A 17,609-nucleotide genomic window follows, 5' to 3' on the forward strand; every position below is an offset into this window, starting at 1 on the left:
TTTTTCACAGAAATAGAACAATCCTAAAATTCGTATGAAATGTCAAACCCCTAAAAATAGCAAAAGCAATCCTAAGAAAGAACAACGCTAACTGACTTCAAACAATATTACAAAGCTTATAGTAATCAAAACAGTATACAGTACTGCCATAAAAGCATACACATAGATCTAATGGAACAGAATAGAGTCCAGAAATAAACATATGCATATATAGTCAATGAATTTATGACAAAGGAGCCAAAAATATATAATGGGGAAAGGACAGTTTCTTAATGCTGTTGGGAAGACTGAACCACTATCTTACAGCATACTCAAAAACTAATTTAAAATAGATTAAAGAGACCTGAAACCATAAAACACAGAAGAAAACATAGGCAGTAAGCTCCTTGACACTGGTCTTGGTGTTGATTTTTTTGAATTTGACATCAAGAACACACAAAAGCACAAACAAATGGGGCTACCTCCAACTAAAAAGCTTCTGCACAGCAGAGGAAACCATCAACAAAATGAAAAGGCAACCTATTGAATAGGAGAAAATATCTGCAAATCATATATCTGATAAAGGATTATTATCCAAAATGTATAAGGAACTCATACAATTCAACAACAACAACAACAACAACAAAGATCAAAGAATGGACAAAGAATTGGGATAGACAGTTTTTCCAAAGAAGACATACAGATGGCCAAAAAGTACATAAAAAGGTGCTCAACATCACTAATCATCAGAAAAATGTAAATCCAAATCGAAACCACAATATGATGCTATCAGCCTTGTTAGATGGCTATTATTAAAAGGACAAGAAATAACAAGCGTTGGTGAGAATGTGGAGAAAAGGAACCCTTGTACACTGTTGTCGGGAAAGTAAATTGGTACAGCCACTATGGAAAACAGTATAGAGCTTCCTCAAAAAACGAAAAATAGACTTAGCATATGACCCAGCAATTCTACTCTTGGGTATTTATCCAAAAAATAAAAAAATAAAAACCCTAACTTGAAAAGATAATGCTGCAATGAACATGAGAGTACATATATTTACAACACCTAAGATGTAGAAACAACCTAAGTGTCTGTCGATGGGTGAATAAAGGAGATGTGATATATGATACACAAATACAGAAAGGAATATCAATCAGCCATAAAAAGAAAATCCTATAATTTGGGACAATATAGAAGGGCATGTTAACAAAATAAGTCAGAAATACAAATACCAAGTGATCTAACTTACATGTGAAATCTAAAAAAACCCAAAAAACTAAGCTCACAGGTCAGAGAAAATTGGTGGTTACTAGAGATAGGGGTGAGGGGTGGGCAAAAGGGGTGAAGGGGTTCAAAAAGCATCAACTCTCAATTCTAGAATAAGTCATGGGATGTAATGTATAGCATGGTGACTATAATTAATACTGTATTGCATATTTGAAAGCTGCTAAGAGTAGGTCTTAAAAGTTATAAAAGATTTTGTCAACTATGTTTGGTGATGAATGTTATCTAGACTTATTATCATTTTGCAATATATACCAATATTGAATCACTATGTTGAATGTATATCTAAAAATATGTCATATGTCAATTATGCCATAATAAAAAGGAAAATAATGCATAAAAAAGTAATCTAGAAAGGAAAAATTATTTTAGACATATAGCTATAAAAACCTGTCTTGTGAAATAATTAGAAAATAGATAAATTCCTAAAAACACATAAAATGTATAAAGAATAACTTGAATAGACTAATAAGATGTAAAAAAAAAAAAAAGAAAGAAAGAAAAAGAAATGGTAGTCAAAGAGCTCCCTTCTCTAGAAACCTCAGGCCCAAATGGTTTTCAGGTGAATTCTACCAAACTTTCAAAATAGTTAATTCTCTATTATACAAGTTTTTCTAGAAACCAGAAAACAGGAGGAAGTGGAAAGCCTTTCCCAGCTCATTTTATGAGATTAGTGTAAAACCAACTTCAAAACCAGAAAAAAACAACAGAATAAGTGAAAATTATAGGCCTATTTTTTTTATGTACATAAATGCAAAATCCCCAAAAAAGCAATAGTTAAATGAATCCTATATAACGCTAAAAATAATACATCACGAAGATACAAGATTTATCTCAGTAATGCAAGGATGGTTCGACACCAGAAAAATCCATCAATATACTTGTCCACTTTAATAAAGGAGAAACCGTATGATAATTTTAAATGAAACAGAAAAATCTTTTTACAAAGTTCAACAACTATGTGTAAGTAACTGTTAGTAAACTAAGAACAGAAGAGAATATTCTTAATTTGGGAAAAGCTATGTATATTCAAACTCTATGGTATGTATCACACCAAATGGATAAATCTTAGATGCATTCCCTTTAAGAAAAAAGATATCCATTATAACCACAAACATTTAACATAGTATTGGAAATCCTAACACTGTCCGATAAAAGAAGTGAAAAGAACAGAAGGGGGAGGGGGGTGAGTATATTCCCCAAATATTTAGAAACCAAACAAACTAAATACCTCTAAATAATCCAGCAATCAAAGAAGAAATAAAACATTCTGATTCAAATGGCGATGAAAATAAGATAAAATCTGTGGGATGCAACTTAAGCAGTATATAGAGGGAAATATATAGTTTTAATGTCTTTATTAAAAAGAAAGGTTTAAAATCAATTATCTAAGCAGCAAAAAAAAAATCCTTAAAAGAAAATTAAAACCAAAATAGAAGGAATTATAAAGATGAGAGCATAAGGCAATAAAAAAAAGAAAACAAATAATAGATAAAAGTAACAGAGCCAAAAGCTGGCTCTTTAAAAAGATTAATAAAATTGATTAAATTCCTAGCAAGACTGGTCAGGTAAAAAGTCAAGGAAAAAGTTACCAATATAAAAAAGGCAAGCAGGAACATTACTACAAATCCCATAGTCATTATAAGGATAATCAGAGCATATTCTCGACAACTTTATATCAAAAATATTGGCAATTACATGAAATAGATAAATTCCTGAAAAAATATGACTTACCAAATTAGACAAAAGAAATAGAGAATGTGAATAATCCTGTATCTGTTTCAGAAATGTAACTGGTGATCCAAAATATTCTCCCAAATAAACTCTAGGCCCAGATGACCTCAGTGGTAAACACTTCAAAATATTAAAACTCTTCTAAAAAAGAGGGGAAGAGGGAACACTTCCCAAATTATTTCATGAGGCCACCAGCATAACCAAAATCTGACAAAGACATTATAAGAAAATGAAATTACAGACCTACATCCTTTGTAAGCACAGACACAAAAGTCCCTAACATTATATTAGTATATTAAACAGCAATATATAAAATGATAACACATCATAACCATGTGAGATTTCAGGGATGTAAAGTTGGTTTATCATTTGAGAGTCAACCAAGATAATTCCTATCACCACATAAAACATAAACCATATGATTATCTTGATAAATGGATAAAATCATTTTCAAAATTCGACAACTGTTTGTTACTATGTCTATTTAACGTCGTATAGAAAGTTCCAGCCAGTGCAATGAGGCAATAACAAGAGATAAAAAGTATGAGGATTGTGAGAAAAAAGTAAGCCTTTTTATTCTCAGAAGACATGACTGTGTAAGTGAAAATCTAAGATACCCCAACCCCTGCTACACTAGAACTGAATGAATTTAGCAAGGTTGTAGATTACAAATTCAAAAGTACAAAAATAATTAATTGCATTTTTGTATTCTAGTGATGAATAATTGGAAAATAAATTAAAAACAGTTCCACTTACCATAGTTTCAAAAACCATAAACAATTGAGTTTATTGACAAAATTGCCAGGTGTCTACCCTGAAGACTACAAAACATGCCTGAAATTAAAGATCTAAAGTAAATGGAAAGATATATCATGTTCATGGATTAGAAGACTCAATATTGTTAAGATATCAGTTCATTCCAAATTGACCTACAGATTCAGAGCAATTCAAATCAAAATTATATCAGCCTTTTTTTTTTTTTTAAAGAAATTGATCAGCTGATTCAAAAATTTATATGGAAATTCAAAGGACCTAGGATAGCCAAAACAATCTGGACAACAGAGTTAGAGCTTATGCTACCTGGTTTCAAAGCCAAGTATAAAGCTGTAGTAATGAAGATAGTGTGCTACTGGTGATAAATGAACAGAACAGAACAGAGTCCAGAAATAGACTCACATTACATAATCAATTAATTTTAAACAGAGGCACCAAATAAATTCAATGGAGATGCAGAATATTTTCAACAAATGAACCTAATTCAAAGAGATACCCTTCAGAGGGGAGGAGGAAGGAAAATCCTCAATCCTTGCCTCAGGTCACATACATGAATGAATCTGAGATGGATCCATAGACTTAAACATAAAAGTTAAGACTATACTTCTTTCAGAAGAAAACATAGGAAGAGCATCTTCATGACCTTGAGGTTGACAGGATATTTTAGACAAGATACAAGAAATTAAAAAATACTGTATTTCATCAAAATAAAGTACTTCTGCTCCTCAAAGTCACCATTAAGAAAATATACAGGTAAGCCACAGATTAGGGGAAAATGCTAGCAATACATGTATCTGACAAAAGACTTACATCCTTATATAAAGGATTCTAACCATTCTGTAATGAGACAAGCAGACCAATCTTAAAATGGCCAGAGATGGCCAGAGACATGAACAGATAAGAGGATAAATTGACAATAAACATATAAAAAAGAAACATCATTTGTCCTCATGTAAATTAAAATGATATAATACAACTAGAACTCTCATAATTGTGACAAATGCACATAAAATGTAACATATAATCACTTTAGAAAACTTTTGGGCAGTTTTTTATAAAATTAAACATAAATCTACCTTATGACTTAGCAATTCTACTAGTTATTTCATAAGAGAAATGAAAACATGTCCGCAAAGCATGTTATAACTACTTTATTTATAAACACCATAAACTATAAATAACTCAAGTGTCCATAAACAAGAGAAAGGATAAATTGTGAGATGTTCATGAAACAGAGCACTACTGAGTAGCAAAAAAGAAACAAACTATGGATATGTACAACACAGATGAATCTCACCGACATTTTGAGCAACAAAGCCAGGTACAAAAGTGAACATTTTGTATAATTCCATTCTTTTTTTGAAATTCAAAAACAGGCAAAACTACCTATGAATAAAAAACAGAAAAATGGCTGCCAAAGGCAGGAAGGAATAAAAGCACAAGGGAACTTCCTGGGATAATGGAAAGTTCTTCATCTGAAATGGGGTAAGGATTACACAGAAGTGTAGATTTACTCTAAGTGATAGAATATAATCCTAAACTCCATGCGCTTTGCTATTTACAAATTTTACTTGAATAGAAACCATTTTACCTTTAAGAAATTATATTAAAAAGTCTGACTTATCAGAGGGCCCTCTGCCACTTCCAAGAAGAGGTGTTCAAAAACATGTGGACTTATCTCCATTTGTCCTGCGAATCAAGTAGCACTTCAAAATAAAACATGAATTATTTTTTAATTCACTAAATTTTCTGGTAAAATACTGCACATAAAATTTTATTTTTTTTGTCCTATATTTCTTATTCATTAAAAACATGATTTGTCATGTTGTACAACAGTTAAAAACTGAAATTAACCTGAAGATCGCCCAAACCCTCAACTTCTTTTTAAATAAAAAGGCTTAGATAAATTGACTTGTCCAGGATCATATTATATCATTTCAGAAATAAAAATACATTATATATATATATACACACACACACACACATACTATACATACATAGTCATCCTTTGCAAATACTAACATTTGGGAAAAGACAATGGCTTACTTTTTTAATAAAAGTAGGCTAAACAATTGTTTCAACTGGCAACTGAGGAAGCATTAAAAATAATGACTGACGTTAGGTTAGAATATTTTATATGTAAATACACATTATATCAGTTATATTTTAAAGAAAGCACGTATTTTCAATGGACCAAGACATTTTCAAATTCACATTGGTTGGCTATTCATGAATGATGTAATTTTTTTCTAGTTGAACTGTGCTGGTTTTACAGTTGGTGCATTTCTATCCAGACCCCTTTCTCAGGAACTGTGTTGATGATGTAAAAAGACCTGGATAACCAAAGACCTCCTAGAATTTTAAAAATCGCAGTCAGCGAAAGGCATAATGGTATTCCTATACTGTAATGGAGGATAAATGTAGTAAAATTTAACTCTAAACAAATATGGCAGTGCTGGTCAAGATGAACAGAGAGGCTTAACATGCTTAAATGATGGAAAAACACTTTTAATTATATAAAAAAATTTTATTTGATAAATATAATTTCATAAACTTTAAAAAATTACTGAGAGCTGTACAACAAGTATACTACATTTACTGAAAATGCAGAAAAACTTGAAAGGATTATATTAGACAGCCACAGTGTCTGAGGTCCAAAATTTTAAACTCAATGTTGCTACAGTATATTTCCAGCTTAACTAATTCTTCATAAAAATCTAACAATCACCATTATTACAAACATGGCATTAGTTAAGATCTAGTTTTTGTAGGAACAGCATTCAAGTTATCTCACATAAACAGCATGTTAATAATGCTTTATTTTTATGAAAATAGACGACTCATTTCAAGATAGAAATAAAAATGTCTCTAAAAGGGGACCAAAATTAATAAAACACATTTTACATAACTCTTTGGTATATTAGTTTTATCAATACCTTCTTATATCATACCTCAAATTGGTCTTTACAGAAAAAACAAAAACATGGATAATTTTCTCTTTTTCCCCAGACCCTAGTAACTTTTCAGAGTAGATTTTAAAAACTTTCGCTATTAACATTTTTTACTGGCCTTGACTCACTCCTGCCTATAAGACAGAGGTCTCAAGTTTATCACTGAAGCCCAATTTCACAATCTTATGCAGAGGAAATGGCCCTGGTCTGAGGAAAGGTATTTTCTAACAGGGCGATGTGCCTCTGGTTTTTAATCTCCTAGTGAGGACAGTGCCCGAGTTTGGGTCAGGTCTGGGAAGCCTTTGGACATCATGAAGATTAAGACCCAAGGAGGAGGGTATTTAAGGGAAATTCAAAATGTAAATTCTTCCCTTTTTTCTCAATCCCATAGCAAGCCTGGGTAGCCAGCTGTAGCTCTCCCGGCCCACATTCTACTCCTCCTAGGGTGAGCCTAATGCTTGCTAAAGCTGAGTGAGGCAGGGTGCTGAGTCACCTAAAGCAGCTGATAGGCAATTTTTGGAAACTGACTTGGTGCTTGCTACTATCTTCAGGGCTACAGCCTTCAGACTAGGCAAAGGCAAGGAAGCAAAGCAAATAGATTTGAGACCATTAATTAACTAGCAATAACACATGTTAGCATCTGACTCTGGTTTTGACAGATAAGAGTAAGTTAATTACCAATATCATACCTTCGAAAGAAATTTAAAGAAATATGCAAGGGGGAAATTTTCTGTGATTACTGGTTATGTAGCAATAGTTTTACAATATAAGCATTAGTACTAGAAAACTGAAAGCTTATCGACAAAACTGGTACTCTCTTAATAGAAAAAAACCCTTTTATTACAAGATAATTTTCCTTTATGGAGTAGGTATTGAACAACAGAATAGGATAAGCATTATCAGTGGATACAATTACTTTTTTAAATATAAAGTTCTTAAATAATTTCAAATAGTGAATGCAGAAAATTATGTCAATCACACCTTAAGCACCATATATGTTAGCAGACCTCCTGCCTTGCTGCAGTTGGTCAGAGACTGCTTAATGGCTTTGTAGTTCTTCTCTAGTGACAGTCGTCAGTTTAGTCGATGGCAAATAAACACTATAAGGTAGATGTAATGCAGGCCTACTGAATGTCATTTTGTTATATGAACATTTTATAAGACATTCTAAGAAAAGCAAATTCTGTATCATCCTCCACTAAAGTACTGAATATTTTCTACGATATGCCCTCTTCTGGAATATGAATTGGTGAGTGTACATAATGTATAGTTTATTATCCTTTTAATGTATTTCCAGAATAACAGTATCTTCCTAAACCCAATTTTGGTATATCTAAGTTAATGAAGTGCTATTTATGAAAATTAGTATTTAGGCTGAAATTCATAACCTAATATCCTTGCATTATCGAAAAAAGCAAATGTCATTTTAGCAAGAAAATAATTTACCAGTGAACAAAGGTAAAGTCTTAATCCTTGACTCTAATACTCTTTCCCTATCAGCCCAATTCAAGGAGTCTTATATTCATGAAATGGGAAAGGGGTGGAGGGTTGCACAATAAATCTACAAAAAGGAATTATTATATTCTCAAGGGAAAATTTTGGCAAAACCTTATTTAACCATTTCCATACAGTTTTAAATGTATATATACACAATCATTATATGCTTAGACCTGGGTAATAGTCTTAAACCAGTAATCATTCCTAAGTTTTAAAACATTACTTTTGATCACAACAAATAACAACAGTGGATCTACATGATGTATTCAGGATGGAAGTTAAATATTGAAGTGCAGTGAGTTAAATACAGTAATATGTACCTGATTAATCATTCTTAGCATTTTAATTTATTGCTGCCATTATCCCATAAAATTTAGCATTTAGACTTTGTTTCATTTACATTCTATAGCCACACCCGAAAAGATACCTTATGGAACACTGGGCAGATTTCACTTTACTGTGGTGGTCTCCTGTAACTAAGATAACATAAACTAACCTAAAAATACAGGATTTTTATCTGAAATTCTTTTTCTAATATCTTGCTTACCAAAATGCTAGAGCAATTCTAGCCACAGAAAGAGGCTCTTCTCTTTTTGCTAATTTAATTCCTCTATATTTTGATTAGTAAATTAAAAATATTTGCAATATTTAAATACTGTCCAAATGTGTTTTTTATTGATATAGTTGAACTTTACAACAGTGTCATAAAATACTATAAACAGAGCCTTCAGACGGAGGGGGAAAAAAGCAAATTTAAATATATTAACCAGATTAAAGCATGCAAAAGATCCAATGATAAACACATTAAAAATACTATGCTAATGGTATCTAATTTACCCACTTCATATTGTCATAAAAATATTAGTAAACATCTATTTGAAATCTGGTGAATGGACTTGATTCCCGATTTATGTTTAAGATATGATTTACCCTTTGCATGTATATGGTTGGTTACCTTTACTGGTTACATTACAGTACATTTAGAGAAGTTTGGTACTGGAATACATTTACTACCCATAGTGCAGTAAATAATGGTTAGAAATGCACTGTCCTAATATGCTCTATGAACTTAGAAAGCACTGATGAATTAACAACATGGGTCACTAAGGGACCAAAATTCTTACTATTCACATTTACTTTTCTCATGAAAAGCTTCAAATACAACTCTAATGAAAAAATAGAGTTTTCAAAGGCAAACTTTTCAGCATAATTTACAGAAGCAGATTTAAATAGAAGACTCGATAACTAAGCTAATACTAAAAAATACAATTAAGTAGGAATTATCTCTTTCTACCTTAATATTATAATGTGGTGGCCTTAGCAAGAGGCTGAAATGTCATTAGGAGTCCCACAAGCACAAGGGACAACCCAGACAAACAGATGGAAAATGTCTCTTTATTCACAAATTTTAACATATTCAGATTAAATTAAGGGGGTTAAGAGTTGTTTGCGTTAATGCTTTTTCTTTGCCATTATAACTCTGAGTGGGTATGAAGTAACTATTCCAGACATTTCAGAAAGTAATTCTGTAGAGCTACGGTGGCCAGGATGATCACACTGAATTTTAGAAAAGGAGCTGAAATGGCTCCCACAAAGTACTACTGCCCTTTTAACAAGTAGATGAGTCCATTGTGGAGAGAGTCAAGATGCTCCTGTCGTTGGTATAGAAAGGATCCGATGCACTCCATAATCTAAAGTAATAATAAGAGAAAAGTTTGGCTCACCAGGACCTATGTTTTATTTGAGAAAAGATTTACTCTAAAACTTAGGACCAAAATACATTTGAGTATTAAAATAATCACTGATTGCTTCATTTTTAAAAGTTAAATAAAAGTTCTTCATACTAGCATCGAATGACCAAACATTCCATTTATATTATACAAAAAAACTTGGGAAAAATAATGCTCTAGTCATCGTATAAAAATATTAGCCCAAATTAAAACATTTAGTAGCATTAAAACAATTTCTATAAGTAGCAAAGCATGAGACGCTCTTAAAATCTTAAGTCAATAAGAAAAATTGTCAAAAAGAAAGTTTGTTATTAAGAGATATGCACATTCAGTTTTACTGAAAAGCAACTAGGCTGTATTCTGACATCACAGAAGCAAACAAACAAAAATTGCACTTACCAAAAGTTTCAGAATAAAATAGCATTATGTTCATATAATATTATTACTTCTTTTCAGCTATAAATTCTATTCTTAACATTTAGCATAATTAGCTTGAGTGTAGTGAGTGGTTTATTCAATAGGTATCAAAGACACTAGGCTTTTCACTTAATTAAGAACAAATGATCCTCTACTGGTCTGGAAAAGTTAACTATAGTCCAAATGATAAGGCACATAAGCAATTCATTATGTAATACTTTATTTGCAGCTGTATTAATTTAAGCTACAATAACTCAAGATCAAAAATAGCCTGACATGCTTAAAACAACCTAATCTATTTCAAGGAAAATATCAGGATAACCAAGTAAAAGGTGGTTTTTCTTAGAAGATTAAAAGCACTTAACAATAAATACATGTAATTTTCCAGGGCTCCCATTTTCCTTAAACAAAGATGTTAAAGGGAGAAACTAGCATTTAAAATGGTCCAAATTCACTTTTATCAAATATCTGCTGTTTCCTAGAGACTCTGTTTGTAGTTCAAGTTTAAATTGATTAAGTGAGCACAGTCATAGCGAAGTTTGGAACCTAGAAATTTTAGAAAGTTAGCAAAGAGGAAGACAAACAACCAACAACCATACCAGTGGTTTATGGAATTACTAGTTTCCAGAAAACCTTAAACAATATCTACCTTAGTCTAAGGAAGGGCTTGTTCACTAATGTCTCTCTTGCACCTGCAACTGCACCTGGTACGTAACAGGCACTCAGTATTTGTAAAATATATGAATGAAATGAGACTATGAACATTTCTCAAAGTAGTCATGCAAGAAAAAGTATGCTCAGGCCCTTATAATAAAACATAAGTATCAATACCCCCATTACCAATATTTTATAATAATTTTTCCTCTTTTCAACAATTGCTTACATAGAAAAATATTATTAGGTAAGGTTTCCTTCATTTATTATCTTTTCAAAGCACACATGTGTATTCACAAGTTAAGTATCATATTTGACAGAACATTAAACACCTGAATGACATATTAACTATTAACTCCTTTCTATTTAGAAAATAGTATTCTTAAAGATAAAGTAATTGTTGATAAAACACATACAAAAAATCATTTATTGCTAAAGTACAGCCCTTTGGGGTATAACATGGCATCCTTTATATAGCACCATGATGCTACCTTTGAAACCAAGCTTGCTATATGGCAAATTTCTTTAACAATATCAATTAATAAAATGTAAGTGGAATTTTTGTGCCTGGATAGTAAAAGTTTAAGCAGCAGAGAAATCGGTCATATAAAAGAATTAGCTTTATTTCTCAAGTGATACTCATTACCTCTTATGTTTAATATGTTAAGGAAATATCCAAGGGCTTCTACATCTGGTAATTGAGGTACCAGCCTTGCTCGACCTTTTAAATTAGGCATGAAATAGAATTGTAAAATACAGGCTGCTCCAAATCAAAACAGAAATGCCAAACATATTTCACTAATATATTATATGTAAAAAACAGGAACAAAACTCTACATATCAAAATGACTTTCGAAGTTTAAACAGAATGTTAATAATCTATAGCAATTTTCGTATAGCTTTTTAAAAGCACCGGGTGGTTTTGCGTATTGTATAATTGTATCTACTAGAAAAAAAATGAATAGATCTCAGAAGACTTTTTATATTATTCATCTGAAGGAAAAAAGGAGATAATGATAGTAGAAATCAATAATTATAACTTGAGATGTTGAACAAAATTGGAAAGGTATTTGTAGTCTGTCAAATAAGATATTAATTAATGGTAAACATTTTATTAGCTAAATTAAAAATATAAAGTCCTATAAAAGAAAAGACTATGGTACAATTTTAAGTGAAAAGGAGTACAGATGCTAATAGCCACTTTCAAGAGAACATGCTGCAAAAATCCATAATCCCTGGGCAGGTCCAAAGGAGCAATGCAGTGAAAAAATGGCTATGTAAAAAATAATAGGGGCATATTACCTAAATAACTGATACCAAGAAAATAGAACTATATCTATAGCAGAAAAATATTTTTTGGCTCATTTAAAATTAATTCTAGCTTTTTTTAAATAGTGAAGATGTATACTGTCATTAAAGAGAACTTCCTGTCAAAGTAGACATTTAAAAAATTCTGTGATATTCTATAGTAGTCTCTTAGTATAACTCCTACCTTAGCTCTGTATAGTAGAGCTATCTTAATAAGTAAAATAATAATATATATTAGGTCCTTCTAGGAAGTCCTTAGGGAAACTTGTTGGCCTGTCCTTAGGGAAACTTGTTGGCCTGGGTTCATGACAGAGCTGCTATCTCATGATGTATTTTATAATATAACTGTGTAAGTCATAACATGGAAGTCAATAAATTTAACTCCTCATAGTAATTCTTTTATGTGGAATAAAATTACTATAAAATTATATCATAGCATTATAGAAATATTTTTGATTACATGTTATAATGAATAAATGGTGATATTATACTAACCATAAAATATTATACTAACATAAGAATGCTACTTATAAATGCAACTGTACCATAAAGACATGGCCATAAGTCATGTCTTTCCCATCAAAGGCAAAGTAAGAACTAACAAGTTTGCCAAAAAAGGTTCCCTGAATTTTATTGTACATGAAGGATATCATAGTCATCATTTTTAAAACACGAGGCTAACCAAATACTAAAAATTCCTTTATCAACAAATAAGAGTAGTGCCTCCTCCACTCTTTATTCTCTGCCCTTGGGGTACTTTCCAACCTTTTCTAAGCACATGGCCCATGTGGATACTCTTTCCATGACAAACTGAGGACGATGGAAATCACCATCTATCCCTGCCTGTCTGTAAGCCTTCATGCACACTAGGACACTGCTGCTCTAATTTTAAGAATTTGTCATTTCTCTAAGAACACCAAAATATGAAAAGTTATTTCTACTCCTTAATATCCCCTAAATAATAATATGCCTCTTGGGGAAATGTATGAAGAAATGAATCCATTTCACATTTAAATAAATTTAAGTGGAATTTACCAAAAAAATTATATTGTTTGTTTGATCCACAAAAGCAAGCACTGATAAATCTTTTAAGAAATAAATATGAGAGGAAACAAAAATGCTAAGATTCTTCTAAACCATAATATACAGCCTGTTCTAACTTATAAATTTTTAATTAGACCATAAATACCAAATAAAAACTTAAAAATCATTTTAAAACCTCATTACATAGATAAAATGGGGTAGAAGAAAAGCAATACAGCTTTGTGTTTATAAATACCTCAAAGTCTCAAATGACTAGAAAATATGTATGAAGAAAAGCAAAATCTTTTGATTTTACTATTATGTGTAAGTTATTTTGTAAATACAAGAAACAAACAAAAAAATACAGGAAATAAAACAGAAGTATAGGTATATTTCGAAAAAAGTTATAAAAACCAAATAAGAGTACCATATACATACTCCTATTCACATTTTAGAAAGATGGTAAAGCAAAATTTTTGTTCATTAGATGCAGTCTCTTCAAAGGTGCTTTCTCTTCCTTCGTTAGTGAAAGAACCCCTTACCCCAAAGCTACAAAATAAAATCTACCATCAAAGAGTGCTAATAAATAGCACACTTTCTGCTTCAGTTGGTAAACCAGCTGCTGATTTATTAGGTATCTAGAGAAGCATGTTCATCTGTTCCAGTTTATAAGACACTCATATGCAGCAAAGGCTACTTAGAGAAATTTCACACCTGCTGACATGGGTTGGACTACATCTTCCTATAACTCGTTCCAGCATTCTTCCAACAGATGCGCACGCTGTTTCTCCTTCTGAGAAACAGCACATGGAGTCCAAGCACTTGATACTTGAATTTGTTTCAGTAAGCTGGAGAAGTTAAAGCAAAAACAATTAGTTATTTAGAGATTTGGACTTTCAAAAAGTATTTTAAAAAAATTACAACAAGCACTTTAAAAGTATCCTATATATGTTTTCTATAACATGGAAATGTATGGAAGGCTTAATTTAAGCATAATCATACAAAAATATTTAAAAGGTACCGTGTCCTAAATTAGAGGTCACGTAAAATAATTATACAAAAACAAGTAGCTGGATAGTGTTTAAATCTGCAAAGATTTTGGATTTTAATGCCTTATTTTAATAATTTATTATGGTCAAAAGGATTTACATCAATCACTCAAAAACTTAATGAATTCTAATTCTTGAGTTTTTGTTTAGGTGACATTCTCCTACAATTTCAATTAAAAATATCAGCAATTAAAAATGAAGTGTGAACTATTTTGAAGACTGGGAAATAACAATCAGGCAAGACCTAACCCCAATCTTCAAAACAACTACAATAACAACAATAGTAGCAAAACTCTTTATGTAATGTTACTATGTGCCAGGTTCTAAGCACTCCATGTATATCTACTGCATAATTATAATTGAGGATAGCATCACTTATCTTAAATTGGTAAGCAACTATTAAATGCCAACCATGCCTATGATCAGCTCATCGTACTTTTAAAAAATTAACTGATGGTACATATATTAAAATCTATTAAACAAGTGACTAAGTAGCATGATTGAGATTTAAAAATAAGTTTCTGAAAGTATGTAAGATTTATGTTGATTCAGGCATAAATAATCCAGCAAGATAACTTTAAGCCACTTCTAATAATTTTAATACTGTTAAATTAGGGGAAAAATGGTATGACCACATAGCTCAATGAATGCCAACCTTGGTTTTGATAGTCAAGGATATTCCTAAATTTCTCAAGGTTTGTCATTTTAAAGAAACTCATTTTCATTCACTTTCCTTTACACATATACTGCATAACAAATCTTTCAAAAGTATAGAGGGAAGGAGAACAACAATAGATTCATTAGAGTGCTGCAGTTCACAAAGGTTGGGAATCACCGAGTGCTGAGTGCATGCATGGCAACAGGGGACATTTGTAGAGACACAATGGATAGAAGAGATGGATGTGATGGAATGTAAATAACCTGGCATTCTGAACCTAAGCAACTGGTGAGGTCCTGCAAAATCCCTGCTCAGAGTAATCCTGCCAAATACCTACCAAGCAATTTAAGACAACATGGTTCCTGTTTGGCAATTACACGATTGATTGCACCAGATACTAGGACTTGGTACACACTGAGAAATAGCCAATTTTACTTGTTCTTTCTTTACAATACCTTTAGGTTTAGGGCTGTTTACAGTACTGTTTCTTAAACTGTATTTTGTAAGATGTTTACAGACATTTCAAGAAAAAAGTTCTATGGCCAATTAAGTTTGGGAAACACTAGCTCAACGAAGGTTTCAACAGACTTTTTGATTAAAGGATTATCAATAAGTTAGGATGCATGGTCAGGCTCCAAGGGGAGAGCCAGACACAGTACAAGTCTCAAACTTGTTTTTTTTAGTACAGCCCATTACCCCAAGAGAACATTAATCAACACCAGGAAGAACATTAATATTCAGAGAAATAGTTTAGGAAATGCTCATTTAGGTGAAAGGATTTCATCAGTTTTCTGGTTTCTTCCTTGGGTCCCTGAGCTCCACTTTCCTCTCTCTCAAAAATCACCCTCTGTAGGAAGCAGGATTCTATAGGTCCCACACACTAAAAGGAGAAAATAAAACACTGCAAGGAGGCCTTTAAGGCCCTTTATAAACTGACCTCAGGCCGCCTTCCCTGCTCTACTTCCTAATGCTCTTGTTCAGTCTCTACACAGGCAGTGTTCCCTGCCTGTGGTCTTGTGTCAGGGCCTGTCACCAATTAGGGTCAGAATGCTGACTCCTGCACCAAGTTCAGTTTAAATATTATCATTTCCATGAAACCTCCCTCACCTTTCCAACTATCAGTAATCTCTTTCTGATTCTATTCTATTGCTTGCATCACTTAAATGGCACAGCACTTAGCATTAAATTCAACTTATATTTATTGAGCGGCACCGTCCTGGTTCCTATTGGGAATAGCAACCCTATTCTCAAGATAGTGAGATAAGGGCAAAGAAAAGGGTAGGAGATAAGTCAGGAACAAATAATAATGGCAGTTATATTAATGGAATGCTTACTACGTATGTGTCAGTTCCTATGTAAGATGCTTCTCATGGAATATGTCATTTAAAACTTGTGACAAACCCTTGGGATAGGCACCATACTTACATACGTTTTACAGATGAAGAAACAGAGGTTAAGAATTTGTTTAAGGTCACCACGGTGGGGCCTGAGTCTTGGGTTTTTTTATTTCAGAGCTCAAACCTCTTTACCACACCTTTAACTGCCTTCTTATTATCATGGTATGAGGCAGACTACAAATATCAAAAAAGAGGAGAGAAAGCTCAAACTCAGCTGTTGTTGTTGGTATTAGTGGGAGGGTATGAAGGATTTGATGAAAAAGATGGCATTTGAAATACATATTGAACCCTAGATAGGATTTCAATAGCGGGAGATGATGGAGAAGAGCATTCCAGGCTAAGTGAAAAGAATGAGCAATAACTGCATGTGGGCAAAAAAGCAGGATGTGTATTCAGCACATGTTTAGCATAAGTGTAAGAGAGTAGTCGCTACTCCTGCTCCCCTGCAAAAAGACCAGTGAGACCCAAAGCATGGTCCATGGCTCAGTGTTGGTCTGAAAACACTGCTACTAGCTTATGAGATTGTTTCTAGTCAGTGAGAGTAAGAGATTAGAAAATTTAATGGCAATTTGACAGAATACCTTTATAACTGCTGAATATAAAAACAATTTTAAAAACTGGGGCTTATTTTACATATCTTTTAAATTTCATTTCCTAGTAACTAATTTTTACTGTATTTTATAAAAGTATCAGTCTGTGATGGACTAGAAATTAAAAACAACAAACCGAAACAAGAAAACTGGTCCTTCACCACATTTATCTGGGTAGCACTGAACTAGACCAGAAACTGGAGAGAGTCAGGAATTTGCCTAGTACTTCTTAGTTTAACAATCTGTGCTTTGCTTATATAGCTGGCGCTCAACCAACTGTTGGGGATTCACCGAAGATGACATCCACAGGTGTCAGCAGCTTTTGAGTGTCTGCATATGTGCAGAACACTGCTTAGGTCTGGATCTGACTTTAGATGATGATCATGCTTTGCATCCATCATCTTTCACTTTAAAACCTAAAGACAGGTATTAAAATACGGACAACTCAATAGAAAGAGTAAACATCTTGAAATGTCAAAAATAATATTAAAAAATAACTTCTTCAAATACTTTTTGAACTAAGCAAAACATATTTCTTTTTTTTCCTAAAGAGAAAAAAAAAA

General features: G+C 32.3%; 1 protein-coding gene across 2 annotated transcripts in view; it reads right to left on the bottom strand.

Annotated features, from left to right (window-relative positions):
* Positions 1 to 7,541: 7,541 nt before the first annotated feature.
* ATP11B (ATPase phospholipid transporting 11B (putative)) overlaps positions 7,542 to 17,609 on the bottom strand; it is a 104,700-nt gene continuing 94,632 nt past the window's right edge. The window contains exons 29-30 of one of the 2 annotated variants that reach the window (XM_011382807.2): positions 14,067 to 14,200; positions 7,542 to 9,911 (exon numbers count right to left, since the gene is read on the bottom strand). In XM_011382807.2, coding sequence (XP_011381109.1) covers positions 9,830 to 9,911; positions 14,067 to 14,200 — 216 coding nt within the window. In that variant the 3' untranslated portion in view covers positions 7,542 to 9,829. The remainder of the gene's footprint in view (positions 9,912 to 14,066; positions 14,201 to 17,609) is intronic. The other variant, XM_011382817.2, reaches the window with a different exon arrangement.

This window comes from Pteropus vampyrus, unplaced genomic scaffold (assembly GCF_000151845.1).
Source record: "Pteropus vampyrus isolate Shadow unplaced genomic scaffold, Pvam_2.0 Scaffold14, whole genome shotgun sequence".
Taxonomy (NCBI): Eukaryota; Metazoa; Chordata; class Mammalia; order Chiroptera; family Pteropodidae; genus Pteropus; species Pteropus vampyrus.